This window comes from Electrona antarctica, assembly GCF_951216825.1.
Source record: "Electrona antarctica genome assembly, chromosome: 23".
Taxonomy (NCBI): Eukaryota; Metazoa; Chordata; class Actinopteri; order Myctophiformes; family Myctophidae; genus Electrona; species Electrona antarctica.
Window position 1 is genome coordinate 24,688,244 of NC_136804.1, and position 23,694 is coordinate 24,711,937.

General features: G+C 43.9%; 1 protein-coding gene across 2 annotated transcripts in view; it reads right to left on the reverse strand.

Annotated features, from left to right (window-relative positions):
• lhfpl3 (LHFPL tetraspan subfamily member 3) overlaps positions 1-23,694 on the reverse strand; it is a 37,482-nt gene that overhangs the window by 4,078 nt on the left and 9,710 nt on the right. For both annotated transcript variants that reach the window (XM_079494287.1, XM_079494288.1), the window contains exon 2: positions 99-332. In XM_079494287.1, coding sequence (XP_079350413.1) covers positions 99-332 — 234 coding nt within the window. The remainder of the gene's footprint in view (positions 1-98; positions 333-23,694) is intronic.

Sequence of the window (23,694 nt, forward strand, 5' to 3'; positions counted from 1 at the left end):
AACAGTATAGGTTTAGAATGATCATACCGGGCTAAAACATCATCATCATTACATTTTTACAGTCTTGGAGATTTTATTTAAATTTATTCCATGCTTACTGTCTCCCAGCAGCTCGTCGTCGGCCATCAGTCCGTCCTGGCGGTTCCCCAGCACGAAGGCCAGGAAGGCGAGGATGAGGGCGTCCATGATGCCCATCACCGCCAGGATGTAGGCCCAGCGCACCGAGCACGCGCCCAGCGTGTACTTGTCCGTCCGCTCGCCGCACATCCTCTTCACCTCGTCGCTGTCCCAGCCGTCCGGGTAGATCATGCAGCCCAGTATGAGACAGGTACCTGGGGGGGAGAGGGTTGTGATGACAGTTAGCCACAGCCCCAAGGGGCCAGTGAGGCTATTCAACGTTGAAGGTCTGGGTCCTAGTTGTAGGAGGAGGGACTACAGGCGGACCCGTGGATTCATGACCGGGAAACCCCGTGCAGCTGGGCTTTAACATTGAGCGCTCGGTTGCATACGTCACTCCGGACCTCAAAGTTGAGGTCCGGAGGAGGGACTTCCGGCAGTCTTCCGGGTGCTTCAAAACGCCACTGAGCAACTTCCACTGACATGAATAGCTGGGGGGGCGGAGCTTCGCGCCAGATCAGTCTCTATCCTTTTATATACTCTATGCACAGCCCAGTATGAGACAGGTACCTGGGGGGGGTTGTGATGACAGTTAGCCTCTCAGACCCAAAACTTCAAATATTTTTTCCCCATGCTGTATCGATGTTGGTGTGGAGTATTAGTCTACTGGAAGCCCACATAAGTCCCATATTAGACCCAGAAATATTGGTTAGTATAAACTTTTATGATTCAAATGTCATCTCTATATAGATGACATTTGCTTAGCAGATGAAATTAAGCTTGGTTGCTAAAAGTTTTCATTCATCATTCTTTAAGTAGCATGTCACATGTCAAACTAGGGGGTTTTCATGATTCTGAATCCATTCCAAGCATTAGTTTTGCACAAAAACACTCTTTGGGCTAAAAACGGCCATAGCCGTCATCACAAATGTGATGAGGTCAGCACATTTAGAGTGGCTATGGCGTTTTTAGGAAACGGCGAGTCAGAGGAGACCTTAGGTGCGTCGAGATAGTTACTTGCGCAAGCAGAGCGTGCAAGTAATGTTTTTTTGTCTGGTGCTTCGATGCGTATGTCCCGTGGCAGCGTATGACGTAATGATTAATTTGTCCTTGATATGGCAGTAGTTACATACATGTATACATAGGGGCATTACCTTTAATCCACCCGACACTGAAACATATCTTTATTACGTCACCATCAAAAGCCAGTTATACCCTGTCATTGGTACATATCTTCATCACGTCATATGCTGCTACGGGACATACGCATCAAACGACCCAAGTAACCACAGTATACTGTTAATCAACTTACAAATTACATATACATATATACATAGAGGCATTTCCTTTAATCCACCCGACACTGAGACATATCTTTATTACGTCACCATTGAGAGCCAGTTATACCCTGGCATTGGTACATATCTTCATCACGTCATATGCTGCTACGGGACATACGCATCAAACGACCCAAGTAACCACAGTATACTGCTAATTATCTCTTTCACCTCCTCCCCTCAGGGAGGAGATACCAGTCCATCAGTGCTGGTAGCTCAAGACTGAAAAACAGCTTTTTCCCCTACGCAGTCAGACTGCTAAACGAACGACATGAGCATTGACTGTCCCCTCATATGCATCATGCATTCTGTCTCTAATTGGACTGTGTTAATTTATTGGTTCCCTTCTCATCCATCATGCACTTTATAATATCACCATGCACTTTACTTCGTGTTGTATGTTATGTGTTATGTTGTATTTATGTACTACGGTTATGTGGGAGCTCCCTTGAAATTTCGTTGTATGCTCAGTGTATGCTTTGTGTGCAATGACAAATAAAAGTCTATTCTATTCTATTCTAATGAACCTACTTGCGAAGTGTCCCTTTAATAACGTTTTCAATCAATGAATCAACCTCTGTGCCAAGCCTTTATACTGCACAGGCTTTGCTTTTGAGAAAATATGTGTTAAATATGTATGAATTTCAATGTGTACGGGTCCCTGGCATGAAAGCGTCTTTGTGAGTAGTTGAGGCAGGCTGACATGCATGGTGACGTGTTTCCATGTTTGTATGAATGAAAGGTTTTTGTGTTTTTGTTTATATTTGAGTACCTGGCTGATAAAGGGTACAGGCTCTTATGACGTGTTTCATGAACCAGTTGAGAGTTAGTTAGGGCATCATGACATTCAGCCCGAGACACTATTGAGTGATTGGATGAATCACACAGCCGTGTAAAAGAGAGATGAGACGGAGAATTCTTTCTTTGGTCTGATGGACAAAACCCACTCAAAACCCAGAAATAGAGCTACAAAACTAAAGGTCATGTAATGGACGAACTGCACTCAAAACTCATCTTGTGTTCTTTTATGTTGATTTGCGACTGAAAATGTAGCAATGCAGTTTTGGTTCAGGTAAAACGGTAAATCTATATATATTTTTACTTGTGCAAGCAGAGCGTGCAAGTATTGTGGCCGTGCTGGCTTTTTTATGCGTATGCTCGGAGGTATATATACTAGATGTTAATGGTGACATAATTAAGATATGTTTCAATGTCGGGTTATAACTGGCTGTCAATGGTGACGTAATTACCATATGTTTCAATATTGGTTGGGTAACGTAAGTATACATACTTTATAAAGCAGAAGTGGAGCCTCCTCCCCACTTCTGTATATTCCAATATAAATATAAATCATCTAAGCATAAATATAGCTTGCTGCTTAGCTGCAATGGAAATACAAAATATATTTTTGTGAACCGAAATGACAAACGGATTACTTCCAGACTCTATATAGCATTCGGAGATTGTGGAATAGTTGTCTGGCTACGCAAAGCTACTCTGTCGATAATAAACAACAACACTAGTATAACCCGGAACCACCACCACACAGGTACCATAGGAGAGATAACAGGCAAACGTTGATCAAGACAGAGTAACATGAAACCAGGGTCCATTTGGTTTCATTTTACGCTCTCAAGAGTTGAAGATCTATAAGGGATTAAGGGTCCATTTGGTTACCAACTCTATAATATTTAGCTGGGGACCACCCCCTCATGGAACCACTGGGGGTCCCTGGACCACTGGTTGAGAACCCCTGTCTGCAAACGTTGCGACGTGAACTTGGAAATCAAGATTAAAAAAAAAAAAAAAGTATTGCCATGTCAATAGAGTTGATTGGAATTTGTTTCAGTGACATTCATTGCAGTAACGGGGGATAGAGACAACAATTTGAACTACACAGCTGCAGCCATTATTTTGGCGCTGCCCTCAGCTTCCTTGCATCAGAAAAAAAGAGAGTAGCAAGAATCAACCCCACGACTCCATCGTATGATGACATACATTATTACCTTGTCTTCATAAATATGTTCACAAAATTAGAGTGGCTATTTTGCATGGATGTGGTTTGCCTTGAGATTTTGACTTGGGCCCTTGGGCCCACATTTTGACTTGACCTGTGCCTCCTTGGGCCCACATTTTGACTTGACCTGTGCCTCCTTGGGCCCACATTTTGAAAACGACTGCAGTATTTTCTCATCGATCTACGTGGTAGGAAAGGAAGCAAGCATGATTGCATTAAAGGTAAGACCTGTCACAGGGAATAGAACATATGAAGTCGGGAAATGAGAAGGCAGTTAGAGAGAGAGAGAGTCACTGTGCTGCCCAGCCAACATGACCTGCCTTCATTAGCTCTCTGCAGAGTGGATGACAATGACAGACTGGCCTACTGTAAGTACAACCGTCTAATAACACTACTGCTGTCGGTGTGTGTGTGTGTGTGTGTGTGTGTGTGTGTGTGTGTGTGTGTGTGTGTGTGTGTGTGTGTGTGTGTGTGTGTGTGTGTGTGTGTGTGTGTGTGTGTGTGTGTGTGTGTGTGTGTGTGTGTGTGTGTGTGTGTGTGTGTGTGTGTGTGTGTCGTGCCAGAGGAACTGGAGAAAAGGGAGGGAGGGCAGACAGGAAGGCAGACAGCAGTGTCTTCGGAGAAAACCTCTTAACTCCATTGGACCCTCAAACTGTCTGCTAAAGCAGCTAACTCCACCACCTCTCCTACTCTCATGCAAGTAGGCTAAATTGACAATATAAATTCACAATACCAACTTTGATGAGGCAGTATTGCATTGTTTTAAAATATAAGGTTTTATTTCCTCAAATGTATATTTAAAATTTCCTCAAAAATGAACATTTTGGAGTTAGGTAGTTTCTTTCCGATAGCAGAGAGATTTATTCTGTCCAAAAATGGTTTACACGAATAATCGATTGCGTTTGGAAATAACTTGTAATTGCCTTGTTATCTTCAAATCAAGGAGGACAAGATTCAAATTGGATTTTTGTGTTCATCTTTTGAGAGCAAAAAAAAAAGAAAGTTTTAAAATGTAATATCTGAGGTGAGGATGTATTCCTGCAGCTTTTATTTAGCGAGCTTGTGAAATCGATTAATGTTTTGCTGTGGCGGAAATTAAACTAAAGGCTTCAAATAGCGTGTGATCATAACTTCCATGCAATGACTTCTCCCTCTCATCGAATCCAGCTCCCTGCCCCTCAACATGAATAATACATGAAATTAAAACATTGTGAACATTTCAGATGAAGAAACAGTTTTCAGATAAGTGATGTGTAATATTTCTAGATTTGAGGAGGGGGAAAAAAAACAGCAGGTGCTATGTACTTTTGGAATGGTGGCGTTCTATATTCACAATTTCACACTTGACTTCATATGATTTTCAGTTGAATGTAAAAATGGAACACACAAGCTGTTTAAAAGAGGAACTATGCGCAGAACTCGTCCTGAAGGACCTTCCGGAACAGGGGTGGGGTTAGGATGGGAGTGGGGGTCTCGCGGTAGGGGGGTTACATGCCATGTCAATTAAAGAATTGCATTACTACTCTCTCGTACACGATAGAAGCAGGGAGCATATTTCTTGACCTCTTGGAAAACCCCCTTTTTTTCCCCTTTTTCTTGCCTATAAGAAGACTATTGTCATTTTAACGACTTATTTCACCCTGGCCTCCCTATTTTGGGCATGAATGCCCAAAATATATAAGTAGAGCCTGTTCAGTAGACCAGGATAGGCGAACGAAAAGAAAACATTGCATGGATGCACCTGGGACGTATCCTCAGTGATGTATCCCAAGGTCATCAGGTGACCCAGCTGGGGTGATCAAGTCCCGACTTTCGTCCCAGTAGCTACCCACAATCAGTCCCATTAGGAAAAGACCAGGGCCACACAATCCGCCGCTCCCGAACTACTCTGCCGGGACTGGGAGGTAGACCAATCTGGCGTGTGGAAGGACTAGGCTAGGCTCTGTGGGTTGACTCCATAGAGTATATAAAAGGATAGAGACTGAACTGGCGCGAAGCTCTGCCCCCCCAGCTATTCATGTCAGTGGAAGTTGCTCAGTGGCGTTTTGAAGCACCCGGAAGACTGCCGGAAGTACCGTCTCATGCGGAAGTGCAACCGAGCGCTCAATGTTAAAGTCCAGCTGCACGGGGTTTCCCGGTCATGAATCCACGGGTCCGCCTGTAGTCCCTCCTCCTACCACTAGGGCCCAGAGCTTCAACGTTGAATAGCCTCACTGGCCCCTTGGTTGACTCCTGTCCACGGCCCTCCTATACTAATACTAGAGTGGTGCCCATTGGGCACTGGCCTACTTGGAACGATGAAAGTTGTAAATGCATGCCCGACCCAGTTATTAATTATGTATGTTTCCCCAAGAAGTCCCTTCGGGCTTGGTCCCTTAAAGGTGGAGTGCCGTGATTTTTTTCCACCCTAAAACATGATCAGGTCTTATTGTTATATAAGGAGGTATAATCTTTTCAAAAAAGTGTACAGTATTTGTTAAAATGTTGTTTTTAATGTGGGCATGCCCACCAGTTCATTAAGTATGCCTGGTTTTCCTGGTGGGCGGTGATGGGTGGTGGTGATCCACCTGAACTGAAGCCACACCCACAGCTGTAGTTGTATGATAAAGGGGGAGGGGTTAGGGGAGGGGCTGATAGTGTGATGTCACTATATTTCTGTTTATTTCATTGGCCCGAGTTAATACACCATTGCACATAAAAACGACTCCAGGGTGTCTAATGAAGTACTGTCACCTCATAGACACATGAAAAACTGGAAAAAATACAAAAATTGTGGCACTCCCTCTTTAATAAATCTTCAGAATTTTAAAAAAAATAGAAAATAGCAGATCTCCAGTATACAATCACAACACATCACATTGTGATAATTCATCATTCAACAAAGTATATGTAATGTGTCCTTTGTGAAGGACACATTTGCACCGCCTCACAATTCCTTCGTTGATATGTATTTGTATTCTCTTTCAGTCCACCATACATTGTCGTAATAGACTGTTATGAAGGGCAAAGGGGTTGGCGCATTTGAAGGATGAGCGTGTGTGTGTGTGTGTGTGTGTGTGTGTGTGTGTGTGTGTGTGTGTGTGTGTGTGTGTGTGTGTGTGTGTGTGTGTGTGTGTGTGTGTGTGTGTGTGTGTGTGTGTGTGTGTGTGTGTGTGTGTGTGTGTGTGTGTGTGTGTGTGTGTGTGTGTGTGTGTGAGAGAGAGAGAGAGAGAGAGAGAGAGAGCACTGGGATTCATCTTGGGGCTATGTTCACACCCGCGTGCTGCCGTCTCTCTGTCATGCAGTGCAGCCAGCCAGCCAGTCATGTGGGTCGGCGAAGCCGTAGACTTCTGCGATATCAAAAGAATCCCTACTTTATCTCTCTCCATATTTTATTTCTTTCTCAGCAGGGGGGCCTGCTTTTCTGCTACATTAACCCATCATCATAGGACACTCTGTAGCTTTATCTTAGCCTTGACATACATACACACACTACTAGTGGCTATTAAATTCATTTCGCTCTTACGCCACTAAAATGTGGAACGCCCTACCAACACAACAGCCATTAAGAAATGTGAATCCCTAGACTCCTTCAAATCAAAACCGCTCTCAAAGAGCACCTATGGCCGCCTGGACGGCTGCATGGCCCCCGTAATAACAATCAGAGTTCTGAGACTTTCTTTATATGATGATTTCCTGTTTTTCATAGAAGTGTATATTTGTACGTCTTCTGATTAATTGAAAATGGAGGACCCTGATGTAAAAGCAAGTCTTAGTGCTTTTCATGGTTTCATCCTCATGGCAGTTTTTGTATTGACAAGTGCTTTCATTGGAAATGTACCCATTCTACATACTGTGAATAACATTTTCAATCAGGAGACTCTAGAGAGTGGAAGACAGAGGTTGCCATTGTGTGGCTATCTATGTCCATCATTATGTATAATGTATCTATAGTTAGTCACAGTTATCTATACAAAACATTAAGTTCCCCTCAGTGATCTCTCTCTCTCCTTTACATTGTCTCGCTTTCTCTTTCTCTCGCACACATGAAGAATCTGTTCTACAGAGGAGAGAGTGCTTTCCCTCTCCCCATAGAGCATAAACAGACGTTGAATACTTAGACTAGAAAATACTCAGGCAAAAATACGGAGAAGTTCTGCACAGATAGATGGATGAAAAAGCACAGGCAGGCAGATGAAGGTTCCGGAGTTCCATTTTATTTGCAGAGTTCAATACATCATTCACAGCCATGGGCCTGGCCCACCCGCCTCACGGCGTGTGAGCCACTGAACTAACTGTTACAACCATTTTCAGTAGACCTTATACAACTCAAACACAGAGACAACAAAGGGAAGAATGCAAAGGTGATCTCAGGTTACCCTACCCCCCTATACCAAATGGTCATGTCTAAATAAGGTAGTGGTCACCAGGAAACAAGCACAGAACAGTAGGTGTCCTAGAGGCCTGGCCGTTTACTATCAGCAAGCCAGATCTTTAGGGTCCCTCCTGCAGCTGCCCATACATCCTGTCTAAACACGTCATGTCACTCTCTCAATGAGAGACAAAGATCCAGGTTTACACTTTAGCTAAAACAGAATGTGAATTGTGATTTCCAGATACATCAGACCTCCCTTTGAGGCAACCATGCCTCATAAAACGAATATGGAAACACAATTATTGACCCTCGTCCTCCCTTTGGCACTGACTGGAACATCAAGATGACACAAAGAAATCAAACAATTACAGTAGAATTAAAAATGGCTTACAAACTTCTAGGCATTCAAATCACATAACTCGTTACCAGTGTTCTCATTCCATTACAGTATTATCATCGGTGTGCTTATAGAACTCCCCTCTGTGTTCAATTTAATTTCAGGCTAAAACATTACATAGGAAATACAATGAATAAAAATAAGTAAGTAAGTAAATAGTAAAAAATACATTCCAGCCCGAAAACCACAGTAAGAATCTCTCTTACACACTAACAACTTCTCTGTACTGTAATCAACACTTTTAACCTTACATAACTCAAAACATGATCATTGGCATAAATGATAACCCGTAAACATATATCTGACATTTAAACACAATACACCGTCGCTGTATCCAACCCCTTTTGCTTCACTCCAAAGCACCCAATTATTGAATACAAAGTGTGTTACAGTTCTTCAAACTTTACATCTGATGCTCTTAGCATCAGTTAATGTTAAGGATAAATTTTACCATAGTCATTCATAAAATGATTCATTTTTGTTTAGTTAACTCATCTTTTTAGGACATGCAGAAATCATCTATAATTATTTCAACACTCTAGATTCCCCAAGGCTCGTACAAATAACAGCACTGTTACCACCGACGACCATAAACCCTAACTAAGTTTTTCCAGATCTCGTGCATGCTACTATTATTCACTTACGTTAAAATCCTAGAGTAATTTATATAACTTTAGAGTTTTCCCCACATGTCATAGCAGAAATACCTTCGTTGACTTTTCCCATTCACAAATTTATTCGAACAAAAATAAGAACGTTATGCACAATTAGGATGATTAATACTTATGCGTACGACAGGAGCGCTGTCTTTCGCCTGACAAAGAGACATCTAACTAATTTTACTCCGGTAAATATTTCTATTCAGCTCCAAATCTCCCTTAGGCATATCATCCCCATTAAGCCAACTTCTCTAATTAAATACTGACACATAAAATCAACATACATGCCCATTACTATGTTGAACTAGACAAACGTAGACATACATTTGGAATCAAATGGAACGATATCCATCTGATATAATAAAATCTTCTGTAACGTTTCTTCTCCTTTTGTCTCACCTTCGTCATCAGTCAGCGCACACGGGCCAAACGAGGTTTGTGATGCAGTACACTTATGCACCGCATGGCATAGGCCGCTCTGTTGTCGAGAGTTGCCCTTTGTCCGAAAACTTTCATTCTGATCTGAATTCACTTTACATCACCTCCTCCCTTTCAGTCATGATAATACAACATGACTAAAAAAACGAGAAAGTGAATCAGTGTCATCACAGGAGCCTGTAGGCCTCTGCGAGGCAGAAACTTGTGATTCGCCGCGTTGCGAGCTTGTAGATCAGCTCCGTCGAGCCGCTGAATGGAACGAAGCCACGACGCCTCGCCGCCGGCGCCTGTCGAGTCGAGACGCGCCGTGAAGAGTCAATGAAGTGGCCATCGCCTCCCTTGGACCGCTGACCGCCGATGAACGCCCTCGGGCCGGGGTACGCTGTGCTCCGTAGCACCCCTCTCCCCGCCGTCCAGCCGCTGTCCATCGCCCTCTGGTCACGATCGCCGAGAGCATCACGCCGTTGCCCATCGCCGCTCCTCGGTGCAGGCCGCCCCCGTCGTGGTGGTGATGAATGAAACCCCCCCACCGCGCCGGGCAGGCCGTCGCCATTGTCTCGCTGGTTCGACTGCAGTGCGCATAGCGCCGTCGTCGCCGCCGTTCCCCTCCGTCCAAAAAATTGCCGACCGAAATATCTATTAGACTGAATTGTCCACTGGTTCTCTCGCCTGACGCAAAAAGCATCAACACGACCGAGCTCGGCACCACTTTGAAGAATCTGTTCTACAGAGGAGAGAGTGCTTTCCCTCTCCCCATAGAGCATAAACAGACGTTGAATACTTAGACTAGAAAATACTCAGGCAAAAATACGGAGAAGTTCTGCACAGATAGATGGATGAAAAAGCACAGGCAGGCAGATGAAGGTTCCGGAGTTCCATTTTATTTGCAGAGTTCAATACATCATTCACAGCCATGGGCCTGGCCCACCCGCCTCACGGCGTGTGAGCCACTGAACTAACTGTTACAACCATTTTCAGTAGACCTTATACAACTCAAACACAGAGACAACAAAGGGAAGAATGCAAAGGTGATCTCAGGTTACCCTACCCCCCTATACCAAATGGTCATGTCTAAATAAGGTAGTGGTCACCAGGAAACAAGCACAGAACAGTAGGTGTCCTAGAGGCCTGGCCGTTTACTATCAGCAAGCCAGATCTTTAGGGTCCCTCCTGCAGCTGCCCATACATCCTGTCTAAACACGTCATGTCACTCTCTCAATGAGAGACAAAGATCCAGGTTTACACTTTAGCTAAAACAGAATGTGAATTGTGATTTCCAGATACATCACACACACACACACACACACACACACACACACACACACACACACACACACACACACACACACACACACACACACACACACACACACACACACACACACACACACACACACACACACACACACCAAAGGCTTCTATTCTCTGCCCGATTCATGCTCCTAACTAACTAACTAACATGCTCCTTTAAAATATATGGTGCGTGTGTGTGTGCACGCGCGCATGCGTGCGTGTTCACTTTTGAGCCGAAAGATAATGAGTGCATGCTAGGAGACATGAGTCCCGTGCAGCCTTGTTCCACTTCCTCATTAACACCTGTGTCGTTCGTCAGCCCCACTAATATAAGTCACACTGCGTCTCCCTGCATGCCGTCTGTCTGTCCACCACTGGCCTGCCCTGAGTGAATGAATAAGCCGATATGGAATCTAGAGGCACTGACAGTTCAATTCGATTATGCTCCACACGTCCCAAACTCTTCTCCCTTCTAGCTCCAAAACTATGGAACGCACTTCCCATTGCAATCGGAACCGCAGACTCACTCCCAATCTCCGCCGTGGTCTGAAAACCCACCTCGTAGCACTTTCCGTAGCCTCGACAAAGGCTCATAAATATAGCATTTTATGTAGACATAGCACTCTGTATAGTGTACACATACAGTAGTTTCATTATATAGATATTCCACTGTTAGACGGATATTAGGTTCTTAGCTTACGTATGATTCTTGATTACTATTTTCTAATGTATTCTTTATGTATTTGATGTATTACCATGTGTTGTTCTTGCTTACTGTAAGTCGCTCTGGATTCAGAGCGTCTGCTAAATGCCTAAATTGTAAATTGATTCACCAGGTAACTATTCGATTCTACGATGCTTCACACTTTTCTATAGGACTACACAACTATGGCAACCTTTTAATCAGTCAATAGAAGCAGTCAGATATACTGAAAAACATATTTTGTTTAGAATTATATTATATAAGAACCCTAACCCTTAATATATAACAGTATTATAATTATATTTAGGCTTCGATCAGCGGTTATCGATTATGTCGTATTGCTGAATCGATTCTTTTTGACACCACTAATGGAATTATGGCGCCTTCCAATTGCCTGCATGGCCACTTAAGATGGAATGTCATGGGGGCACGGTGGCACAGTCGGCACTGCTGTCGCCTCATGTTTGCATGTCCCCACCTCCTTTTTCTTGGCGTTTTGAGTATATTTGCTATAAGAGTACATTGTTACTCTCGCTTAAATTTTATTTAATTAAAAAAATTATCTAAGCTACTTCTTTCACCACAGCTGCCAGCAAGATAGCCAAAAGAGTGGGAGATCCTGGTGACCGATGCATGGCTGCATTGGACTATCTCATTCTCAACTTCACCTTTTTATCGAACAATGCCATTGCCCTGTGCTTTAGATAGCGGCCCTGTCCTTCCCAACTGCTCCGTATGCAGGCCACAATCCAGACGGCTATAAAAGGCCATTTGCATGCTCCTTTTTCTTCTCTTCCGTCCGCAAAACACTGCACGCGCTTCTCTTGTCATTATGGCTGGTAAGGATTTTAAACAAGGAGAGAGATGGGGGGGGGGGGGGGGTGAGAATGAAAAAAGAAGGCTGGGGAGATGAAGAGTCAAACGAGTGGGAGATAGGGAGAGAGACAGAGACAGAGAGACGGGTGCAGAGACGGGCACAGAGACAGGCACAGAGACAGAGACAGGAGCAGAGACGGGCACAGAGACAGAGAGACAGTGCGACAGAGACATTAGCGGAGACGGGCACACAGAGAGCCAGGACAAAGGAGACACTAGTGTGTTCATGTCATATTAAGCTAAGATGTTTAACCTGGCAGAGAAACAACGTGATGTTAAGAATGACAATGAGCTTATTAGATTGATTGGGTATCAGGTCAGAATCGTGTGTGTGTGTGTGTGTGTGTGTGTGTGTGTGTGTGTGTGTGTGTGTGTGTGTGTGTGTGTGTGTGTGTGTGTGTGTGTGTGTGTGTGTGTGTGTGTGTGTGTGTGTGTGTGTGTGTGTGTGTGTGTGTGTGTGTGTGTGTGTGTGTGTGTGTGTGTGTGAGTGTGTGTGCGCGCAGTTTTACACGTTGTGAGCTTGCAGATCAACTATTTTGGTTGAGCTACATTATTATGCGCAACTACAGTGTGAATCAGGGTTGATGGGCTTGAGGGATGTTGTGGCATGGGAAAAGGTTACAAGACTGGAATCCCAATGTAGCTGGGATCATGAAGTATTTAAGATGGCACCGTTTGTTTCTAGAGCCTGGAGTAGGAACCAATCTCAACTCTTCGAGTAGGTCCATGTCCGGTCTCTTGTTACAGGCCCCAATTTCTGACTTAACCAAGTTTGGAATATAAACGCTTCTAAAGAGAAATCTGATGTGACAGCGCAAGGAAGATTATGCCTCCCGGTTTTGGGGGAAATGGAAGGCAGGGCTTTTCAGAGTAAAATCTTGCCCATCTGCTTGACACTCTAGTCTAGCGCCTTTATTCTGAAAAATTCCCTGGCAAAAGTGTTAATATGAAAAACACACTTCAAAGACATAGCAGAGACTTCTGTCAAGCCAGGGCAACGCCGGCTAATCCACTGCTTATTTTACTCCTCACGACGACATACTTTGCGTGACTATTGACTGCTCTGATGATGTGCCTTTGAAAGAAACATAAACGATTTTACATTGTCCCTAAGATAGAAGACGCTTTGAGGACGGTCCCTTGCTTACCATGAAATTGATTGGCACCATAATTTACAGTCCAATAATTGGCCCTGCTGAAGCAGCCATATAAGCATCCAGGCCAGGCCCCTATCTATCACACACAGGCCAGAGAGTTACAGCCTTATTTACAGTGGTGGAAAGTAGCCTGAGCTAATGTGTTAGACTAACTTTTTATTTGTTGACGACAATATATTTGGTCTTATAGTTTCATCATAGCTTAGTTTTCATTTAGTTTCCATTTAGTTTTCATCAGTGAAAAAAGGTAGTCGACGAACATTTTTCATCATAGTATTAGTCGACGAATTCAACACTGCCTGTTTTCCAACCAAATGATTATACATAATGTATACAACACAACGGCATACACATAAACTCCCTCCATGTTCATTGTAAACAGGCATAAGTGAATGCAGTCGATCTGCAAGTGTAATGACAATTTGCGCACCGTGCATAATCTTTGCTCACGACCACTTCTTAATCTTTACACATAATCTTCGCCGAGGCGACATTATGTTAAAATGCTTCAAATGGCCTATTTACTGAACCATTGCAACAAGGGAAATAGTTCTGCATATAAATTATTATTATGGTAATCCTCGTGGGCAGGGGAATTGTCTTGCATTTTTACTAGATCTCTTCTCTCGTGCAAGAAGACCCCTGCTTAACTATAAGGCTTCGTTCACACAGGTACTTTATAAACGTATCTTTTTCGTTTTCTTTATTATTATTATTTTTAATCTCGGCATCCACACTGCCTCGTTTACAAAAATCTCTCCATACACACGACATCGTAGCTATAAAGTGGCCGAGCCTATTGGGGACATTCTGCACAATTAGTACTTGTACTTTTGGTACTTTAAGTACATTTGGAAGCCAATACTTTTGTTCGCCCTTATACGGGTCCATTTGGTTCCATTTGTACACTCTGAGTTATGGGGGTCCTTGAAATTAAACCAGATCAGTGGCCTTGTGGTTGAGTGTCCGCCCTGGGACTGGGAGGCTGGGGTTCAATCCCCAGTCGGGTCATACCAAAGACTCTAAAAAATGGGACCCAGTGCCTCCCTGTTTGGCACTCAGCATCAAGGGTTGGATTGGGGGTAAGTCCCTGCGACATACTAGCGTCATGTCCAGGGGTTAAGCCTCATGCACTCACTGTCAGCAAAGCTCAAATCGCCCTACTGTAATTATATTTTTGAAGCACTTCCATGACCAGGATAAGCCTATTTGGATGGACATAGGCCTACACCAGCTACTACGATCTGACCATATGGGGTGAGTGGCGTGATGGGAAAGCCGTTTCATTTTCTCAGTTGGAGACTGGAGAAAATAAAATAAAATAAAAAAAGCCTCGGGTGAAAACTTCTTTACATCAATTAGATCAGTAAATGTTATGCTGCTACTTAGCTTGGTTGTGGTTGATTGAACACCATACACAGACTGAGGCCGGGTTTACTGTACTGTAGCTGAATTGTACACTTCATCTCGAATGTCTTAGAGTTTTACAATTATCTTCTCTGGAAATCATTCACCGTTGAAGTTTAAAGCTGATGAGATTGTTCCATTTCTCAGCTCAGTGGTTGGGAAGAAGAGGGCTGCGATCTCTGGCGTGCTGCTCTGCTGTTATGCTCGATTTGTGAAAGGCACCATGATGATAACCTGACTCCGTCAGCTGGTGGCAGCAGTGAGTTCCTCCTCCTGCTCCCATCTGGTCCTTCTCGGGAAGAGAAGATGTACTCCGAGCCATTTCTGACCGGGGAGATATGCGGCCGCTAGAGGCGGGGACCAATGCAATACTGATGACGTATTGAAGCGCTGCCACAGTGCAAATGTAAACACAACCTAACAGGACTACAACTCAAAATGATTATGGAGATATCGTACTTTTTGTCCCGCTGCTTCTGGTTTATCGTTTCTGCTTGAGAGAGCCCAGATGTAGGCAGGAGGAGGGAACTTGTGAACTCAATACTGCCGCAATCTGGCAGAGTCAGGTTACCATGATGAGCCTACAAGTAATATCTGTGCGACACAATAAATAAATCACAAATCAGGTTTCATCCTAGCAGGCTGCTCTCCTTAATCGTGTCACTACTCGGCCTGTCGCGATTGAACGGTCGGCTGGATGGGGGGAGTCCAGCTCGTTGCCAATTGCCATGGAGACTCCTTGAACTCCACCGCGTTGCGTTGATTCCCTCAATGCATGATGTGTTTTTTATTTGTTTTTTGTTTCACAAAATTTGGAATTGTGAATTTCGGTAATTAATTGAAACCAAAGATATGGCACTGATAGGCACACTAAGCAACAAAGACGTTAGAAAAAGTACAAGACATACATATTTTCCCACCACGAGCTTGTAGGTCTGCTATTTTTGAAAAATCGAAGAACGACTGACATAGAAACATTGCTTTTTCAGAAAACTGTCAGGATGTAGAAGACAAGTGCAAGCCTGGCTCAGGGAGTAGGACGCCCCTGCCTTGCAGAGTCCCTAGGCACTTTGGACTTAACATCATGTCCTGTGTTTTCGAAATCAGGTCAAAATAGGTTAAGCAAAAATAGTGGTAATTGTCTTTCTGTGCCGTAAACATACAGCGCTGCCACTGACTGTTCATGTCTGGCCAACTCGGAGATGGAGAGAGAGAGAGAATTCTGCCAGCAGTGTCGTTTCCATAGAAACCCCAACTATTTCCCTCACTGGGACTGTTAACATACACACACACACATGCATACAGAGAGAATGCAGTGGGGCCAAGCAAACTAGATGCTCCTGAGAACATGGCATAATAGAAGAGCACATGTGCTCTCATGTCTTCCTGGGACATACTGTACCCCCCCATGTATGCCAAGATAGATGTGATGCAAATTTGCAATCCTATCCTCAGCTGTTTGCTAATTTGTTAAACAGAATATAGAGAAAAATATACAAAATAATAAAAATAAAATAATACAAATAACAATAAAACACCCCCCTTTTTAATGCCCAGAAATGCCCCCCCCTTTTGACAAAAATATAAATTGCAATCGGAGAGCTGCTAGGCAAATGTAGTGGTCCATTGATTCATTAACCTATTTGTCAATGATATGGTTAGCCAGTGGCATCTGGTGTGTCAAAATAATCAGCCCCTTTTTCTGGAAAATATATATTTTTTTCTATTTCACTCATGTTTAGAAAATGTTAATAAAAACATTTTTAAAAAATAAATAAAGGATAAATAAATAAAGCAAGCAAGCCCCCCCCCCCCCCATGCCCCACAAATGCAATTTGTTTTCCAGGACCCCTTTTCACAAATTCCCTAAAGGCCCTATACTTCTGAAGCCTAGTCATGGGCTGGCATACATGCATGCATTGCATATACCTCCAAGGGCAGTACAACAACAACGGTGACACTTGCCAAGAAATGTCAAACCCGTTATTAAATTAATTTAAATTACATGTAAGTTCTCGGGCTGCTCACAGCTCTTAAATCGCCATGCCAAGTTTTGTTCTGTTTTCACAACTACACACAAAACTCGGACCTCATTTGTATTCTATGTATAATGCACCAGTCTTCGCTAAGCTTTTCTTTTTTTTCATATACCGTCCCTCCATTAATCATGTTTTATTTATTTCACACTGCATGGTGCACTTCCTCGTTTCCAGCTCGATGCCTCCCTAGATGGATAAGGTACTCAACCCGCGGTCCCTGCTTAATGTATCTGCGGTCCGTCATGGTCATACCAATACAAATATTATTTGTCATTTTCATTGTTTTGAACAAGATTGTAGGTATAGTATTGCTTGTTCCAAGAGAAAGTGATATGGCCTGATCATTGATGAGCATTAACCACTTACTTATTTATTCACCTGTGATAATCTGTTCATTATTATGTTCTCTTCACATTTTGTGAGTGAAGACTCATTTAGTAACTTCATTAATCACAATGTTTTTGTTCATTGAGGTTTGGCCTTATAGACGGAAAAGTGGCTTATTACTGTGTGTTTCCGTAATTTTGTGGCCCTTAGATGCTTCCAAACCGGAATATAATCCACCTGGCTTGATGTTTCAACAGCATTTCAGATTTGCTTAAATTCTCATGGCTCATTTTTTTGTATTTGTATTTTGCTTTTTGAAACACATATAATTATAATTATTATATATATCAATATTTATAGGGCATCTTTCCTTGTATGCACAAACATTGTCAGACGTGTCCGGGCTCCCCCAGAGTTAGTGTCGAAGTGTCCTTGAGCAAGACTCTGAACCCCTAATTCCCCCGATGTGCAGTTTGGTGCCTTGCATCGTTTCCTCAGCCATGCGGTGTATGGGTGAATGTATTGCACAATCTATGTAAAGCGCTTTGGAACAGCCTCCAGACTTCCCTCTCCAGGGCAACATTGTGAGTCGATGTGTTTCCTCCAACTGCGCCTTGGTCTTCCCCCGGGGTCTCCACTCTCCCAGTGGGATGTGCCTCGAGGACCTCCCTAGTTATAGGGAGACGCCCGAGAGGCCGTCTGGCACACCAGATGCCCGAACCACCTAAGCTGGCTCCTTTCCAGGCGAAGAAGCAGCAACTCTAATCCGAATCTCTCTCGTGTGACTGAACTTCTCACCCTATCTCTAAGGGAGATGCCAGCCACCCGTCGAAGAAAACTCATTTCGGCCGCTTGTATTCGCGACATTATTCTTTCAGTCATGACCCACACTTCATGACCATAGGTGAGAGTAGGAGCGAAGATTGCTCGGTAGACAGAGAGCTTTGCCTTCTGGCTCAACTCTCTTTTCGTCACAACAGTGCTGTACTGTTGTGACAGAAATGTTGCGGTACGGAAATGGTAAATGCACTCCATTTATGGTGGCAGTATTGCAATGTTCTTCCTAGGCAGTTTGTCCAGCCCTTGGACTATGCAAGAGGGCAATATTTTCTGGAAGTCATGTCTGTATATGACTGTTAATGGCCTGTAAGTCTAGCGCTAGTCAAATATCTTCCAGCCCCATAATGAAGATATTGATCGATGCCAGGGTGGAGATGAAAGGGCATCACATTTACAGCCTGCTGAGAAAGCTTTTCAAGTGGAAAGTAGATTATATGCCTTTCGAGGCATGATGAAATATGGTTAGAACCACGGTGATGGGCCAGACCTGCAAAGTGATTTACAGTCAGACAATATACAGGTCGCTTTACAAGCAATATAAATGGATAGAGAGAATATACAGTGATCCTAGGTCAAGCTTGTGAGTTGACTCGTGCGTGGACTGAAAAGGCTGTTGCGGAGGTCAGTGACACAAAATCTCCAAGCTCACAATGTTATTTTCTTTCTCTGTTACGCCTTAAAACCTATGATGGCGACACTTAAGATGGTTCTTTATTGATTTAAGTATAAATCAGGCTTAAGAGCACCATCTCATGTTAAACGTGTCAAATGAATGCCGTTGGAGAGGGGTTTGAGGGATTTTATAGTGACTGCTGCATGCTATAGAAATGTTGATGGTCAAATATGTATAATATTAAGAGCCACTTTCCCAGACATGGATTATAATAAGCCTAGTTCTAGACTGACAATGTTATGAAGATCTCCAGTACATTGAAACAAGGTTTTAGTCTACGAGTCTTCAGCTAGGCTTAATCCAGTTGTGGGAAACTGAGCTTTTTTATCTCTATACTGTCATTGATAATGAAGGTTTAGAGCTGTTTTTCAGACACGTGGGGTAACCTTAAAGGTTGATTACCTTAAAGGTTACCCCACGTGTCTGAAAAACAGCTTGTTAATGCTCACTCACCATGAATTAATCAAAATCATACGAGAGTGTGATATATATGATGACTAAATCCACGGGATAACGCGAGTGAATCTCCTCATTGCGGGCAGACGACAACATCACTCATTAACACGAATGCTCACACACATTGACGAAGCATCAACCAATCGATCTCATGCACGCATGCACGCACGCATGCACGCACACACACACGCACGCACGCACGCACGCACGCACGCACGCACGCACGCACGCACGCACGCACGCACACACACACATCCTTTGTGGCTCCACGCGCTGCTCATTTTCGAATGGGGCACTACTGTGCCCTTGCCCACCCGCCTCCTCCCTCGAGAAGAGAGAATAAATCAGCCAGCTGTCTTCTTCACTCCGGCCCGCTGATCAAGAGGATGAAAGCAACATATAAAGCCTGCCCTTATAGCTCCTCTGTCTGGACTCTCAGATGTGTAAAGGCTGCCGAGATAGAGAGGTGTTGATTTTTTGCTTTTGTACATCACCATAGACTTGGCTGCTACATGACGAGGTGGCACAATATGGACTTTTTAATGTTTGTTTTAAGTATTCCCCCACCCGGGGCGGCATACTTGTTTTTTGTGGGGGGCATGCTGATTTGTAGGGAGGGGGAGGGGGGTTGCATGAATAAGGCAAACATGAAAAAACAGAAGGTCTGTGGTCTGTGTCATCGATTCCGCCGTCAAGCTTTTTCCACATTGGTTAGAGTTGTACTGTTTCTTTCCTTTATCCATCCTGGCTTGTTTCCTGTATGAAACAAAATCACACCCGTGTGAAGTGAGGGGCGCTCTTATCACGCTCTTAGAACGTAATGTTCAAAAGCCATGTATTGGAGGGGCTAGCGTTCCTCGAAAAACACCTCAATTTGGATCGTGCTGTTTATTACGGCTTGGGTGAACCGTCTAGCAGAGTGTCTGTGTTTCTGTCCACGGCTAATCTCGCAAACCACTGGACCGATCAGTAACACCAACCCTAACCCAAACCACTGGACCGATCAGTAACACCAACCCTAACCCAAACCACTGGACCGATCAGTAACACCAACCCTAACCCAAACCACTGGACCGATCAGTAACACCAACCCTAAAACCACTGGACCGATCAGTAACACCAACCCTAACCCAAACCACTGGACCGATCAGTAACACCAACCCTAAAACCACTGGACCGATCAGTAACACCAACCCTAACCCAAACCACTGGACCGATCAGTAACACCAACCCTAAAACCACTGGACCGATCAGTAACACCAACCCTAACCCAAACCACTGGACCGATCAGTAACACCAACCCTAAAACCACTGGACCGATCAGGAACACCAACCCTAACCCAAACCACTGGACCGATCAGTAACACCAACCCTAACCCAAACCACTGGACCGATCAGTAACACCAACCCTAACCCAAACCACTGGACCGATCAGTAACACCAACCCTAACCCAAACCATTGGACCGATCAGTAACACCAACCCTAACCCAAACCACTGGACCGATCAGTAACACCAACCCTAACCCAAACCACTGGAGCGATCAGTAACACCAACCCTAACCTCACAGACTCCGTCGTGGTCTAAAGCTTTACTTTATCGCCCAAAAGAAGTTGCTTGCGGTTGGCGCAAGCAGGATTCGATACCCGGGAGGTATGGATTGAAAGTCGAGCCACTAGACCACTATGCTACGACTTGAGGCAGCTGGCAGAATGGATTTTCAGCACGTAGTAGAAAATGCCCAACTCATGTAAAAAGAAAGAAAATCCCCGCCCAGTAGGGGAGGGGAGGGAAGCCTCGCCCTCCTCATCCCATATTTTTGCCAGATGCCGTTGAGGGCTGATTTTACCCTTTTGGGAAAAATCATAACTTGATGTGACGCGTTGTTTCACTATTTTTTTTTCATGACACCATTGTGCGCCCAAGTATAAAACAACCCTTAAGTGCTTAATTGATTACTTGATATATCTTATAATGAATACAACACGTCTCTACTTATGTAATCCACGAAACTCGAGAACCGTTCGCCCCACCGACTTCAAATTTGCCACACGAGTTCCACACCACCACAGGGAGTGCAGTGCCCGGCCTTGAGTCGTCGGATACACAGTTGTCCAGAACCACCACAAAAGGCTCTGGTCAGGCACGGCCAGTGGACCTAATGAGCCTAAGTTCCCTCACCTGTAGAATTCCCAGCCTCTGCCTCTAATTTGATTACTTAACCAGTCCACTTTTCAGTCAGTTTTCCCACACAGGCAGACAGACAGATACAGAGATCTCCATTATATGGGCACACAATGGACACAGACAGATGGTTAAAACGGGTGCTATGACAACAGGTATTGCATACTAGGTTCCCAACTTGCATCGTTCCCAAATAGGGGACATGTGGTAAATGTCATGAACTTGATTCAAAACCAGTAAGTACACATCAGGTACCACATTGCTTCACCGATAAGGAACTATGTGGCAAGTAGTAGCCTAGTATTGTTTGTATTTTCTATCGTTCATGAAAACATAGCTGCTTGTTGATATTTAGTTTCCTGGGTTTTTTGTGTGTTAACATCTCGCTACTCTTTTATCAACTTATGGGCTGGAATTAATTATGCAGAGACCCTTTTAACCTCCGGTCCTAATTAAGCACAGTTCAACTTGCCTCCTCTCTTAATTATGAAGGCAGGAAGAGAAGATCTTGTTCAAGAAGATGGCAATAACATTTTACTGCAGTTTGCAGTTTCATATTCAGTTTCATAATAGGAAAGTCACAATAGCCATTGCAGTTATTCCCTGATTACAATCCAAACAGGGTTTTCCGACAAAACTTGCTTTTATCCCTGAATCTACGGCGCTGTCCATGGTTTTGATCAAAATAGCAATGTTCTATCCTAATTTCTAACTTAACCAAGCATCTCGTTTGGAATATTAACACTTCTAAAGAGAGAACACACGAGGTATAGCGCAAGGTTGTAATGGAACATTACACCTCCCGGTTTGGGGGGGTGGGGGGGGGGGGGGGGGGGGGGGGGGGGGTGGAAGGCGGGGCTTTTCAGTGTAAAATCTCCCTCATCCGCTGGGCACTCTAGCACCTTTATTTTGTAAAATTCTGAATATCTATTCAATATTCACCACAGTGGGCTCTTTCTCTGCTCAGATCTAAAGGCCCAGGAGTCTGTCTCTGTGTGTACCACTACTTTGGACACCTGTAACATCTTCAACATTGGTCATGCTCCCTAATTATATTCACTCTATAGTCACATTCCATCAAAGTAAGATGAGGCTCAAACTCAAGCCCTTTCCTGTTGATAGCGCTTGCTGTTTCAGACTTGTACAGACTCCAGTCGTTGGCTGACATAAGGAGACATTGGCCAGCGATGCCTGGCGTTGGCTGGCAGAGGATTAAGTTGTTGATATGGTCGGTCTCTTTAAAGTGCACGAGGGGATAAGAGAGCAGCCACATGCCAGGTCAGCAGGGCAGGGATACGATAAGGCTCACCTCCCCCATTCCTCGTCGCATCCTTCACCCCACAACACTGTAATTGCATTTATTCTGGGGAGATGCAGGGCTGGTCAAAACTTAACGAACCGTGGAAAACGTCAGCATTTCTTTCCTGCCGTGACGTGCACCTGCCACTAGAGGGGTGTGATCCATCCACCCGCCTGGAGTGAAATCAAGAGAGGTTGTGACTTGAGTAAAAGAACAAACCTTTTGGCATCAAAATGTACTTGAAGTACCAAAAGTAGAAAGTACTCATTGTGCAGAATGTCCCATATAACGTTTTCAAATGCAATCCTTTGAAAATAGCCGATCTATGCGATGTGACCTATTGAGTAAAAGTACAATATTTGGATCCGAGATGATGTGGAGTAGAAGTAAAATTATTGGATAAGATAAGAACAAACATTAAACGCCATTAATAATAAAGAGCCATTATGACGTAATGATGGACAATATGACGTAAATTGTCCCTTCATTGTTAATGGCGTTTTTAAAACGAACATTGAACTAAAAACAAACCTGTATATAGGGAGGGGCTAGCGCACCTACCTACGTGGACGTACTAAAGAAAGATACTGGTGCGGAAAGCACAAAGGAGCTGGCCAGATGTATGGAGAACCGAGATGACTGGAGACGCCGATGGAGGGCTCGTCTGAGGACGACGTAGAGAGAGCTCCCCTCAAAAACAAAATGTAGGAAACAAAAAATAGGGACCCATAAAAATTACCCACAAGTGGGTCCCGGGCCGGCCCAGTGGGCTGGAACCAGTGATTACTACTACATGGGAAACAACTTACAAGGGTAAGCGACTCTTTATAACTTACCGTTAAGTATTACCCGCAAGAGCAAAAAAAAAAGAAAAGGGCTGACAATAGATAGACAGACAGCATTTAGTTCTCCTCTGAGACGAGCTTATGCTCGTTGAGATTAGCACTTTCCCCCCGCTGGGGGATTTGTCACTGATCCGTTGTGCGGTGCATGGGGAGTGGGGATGTTTAGTGACACATATATGCATGCACAACACAACAGGATAATAGAACAGCAGAGTATAAGAAGAAGATTTCCTTTTGCGGGGAGAAATAAAAATAACGGCTGCGTTGATGTACAGT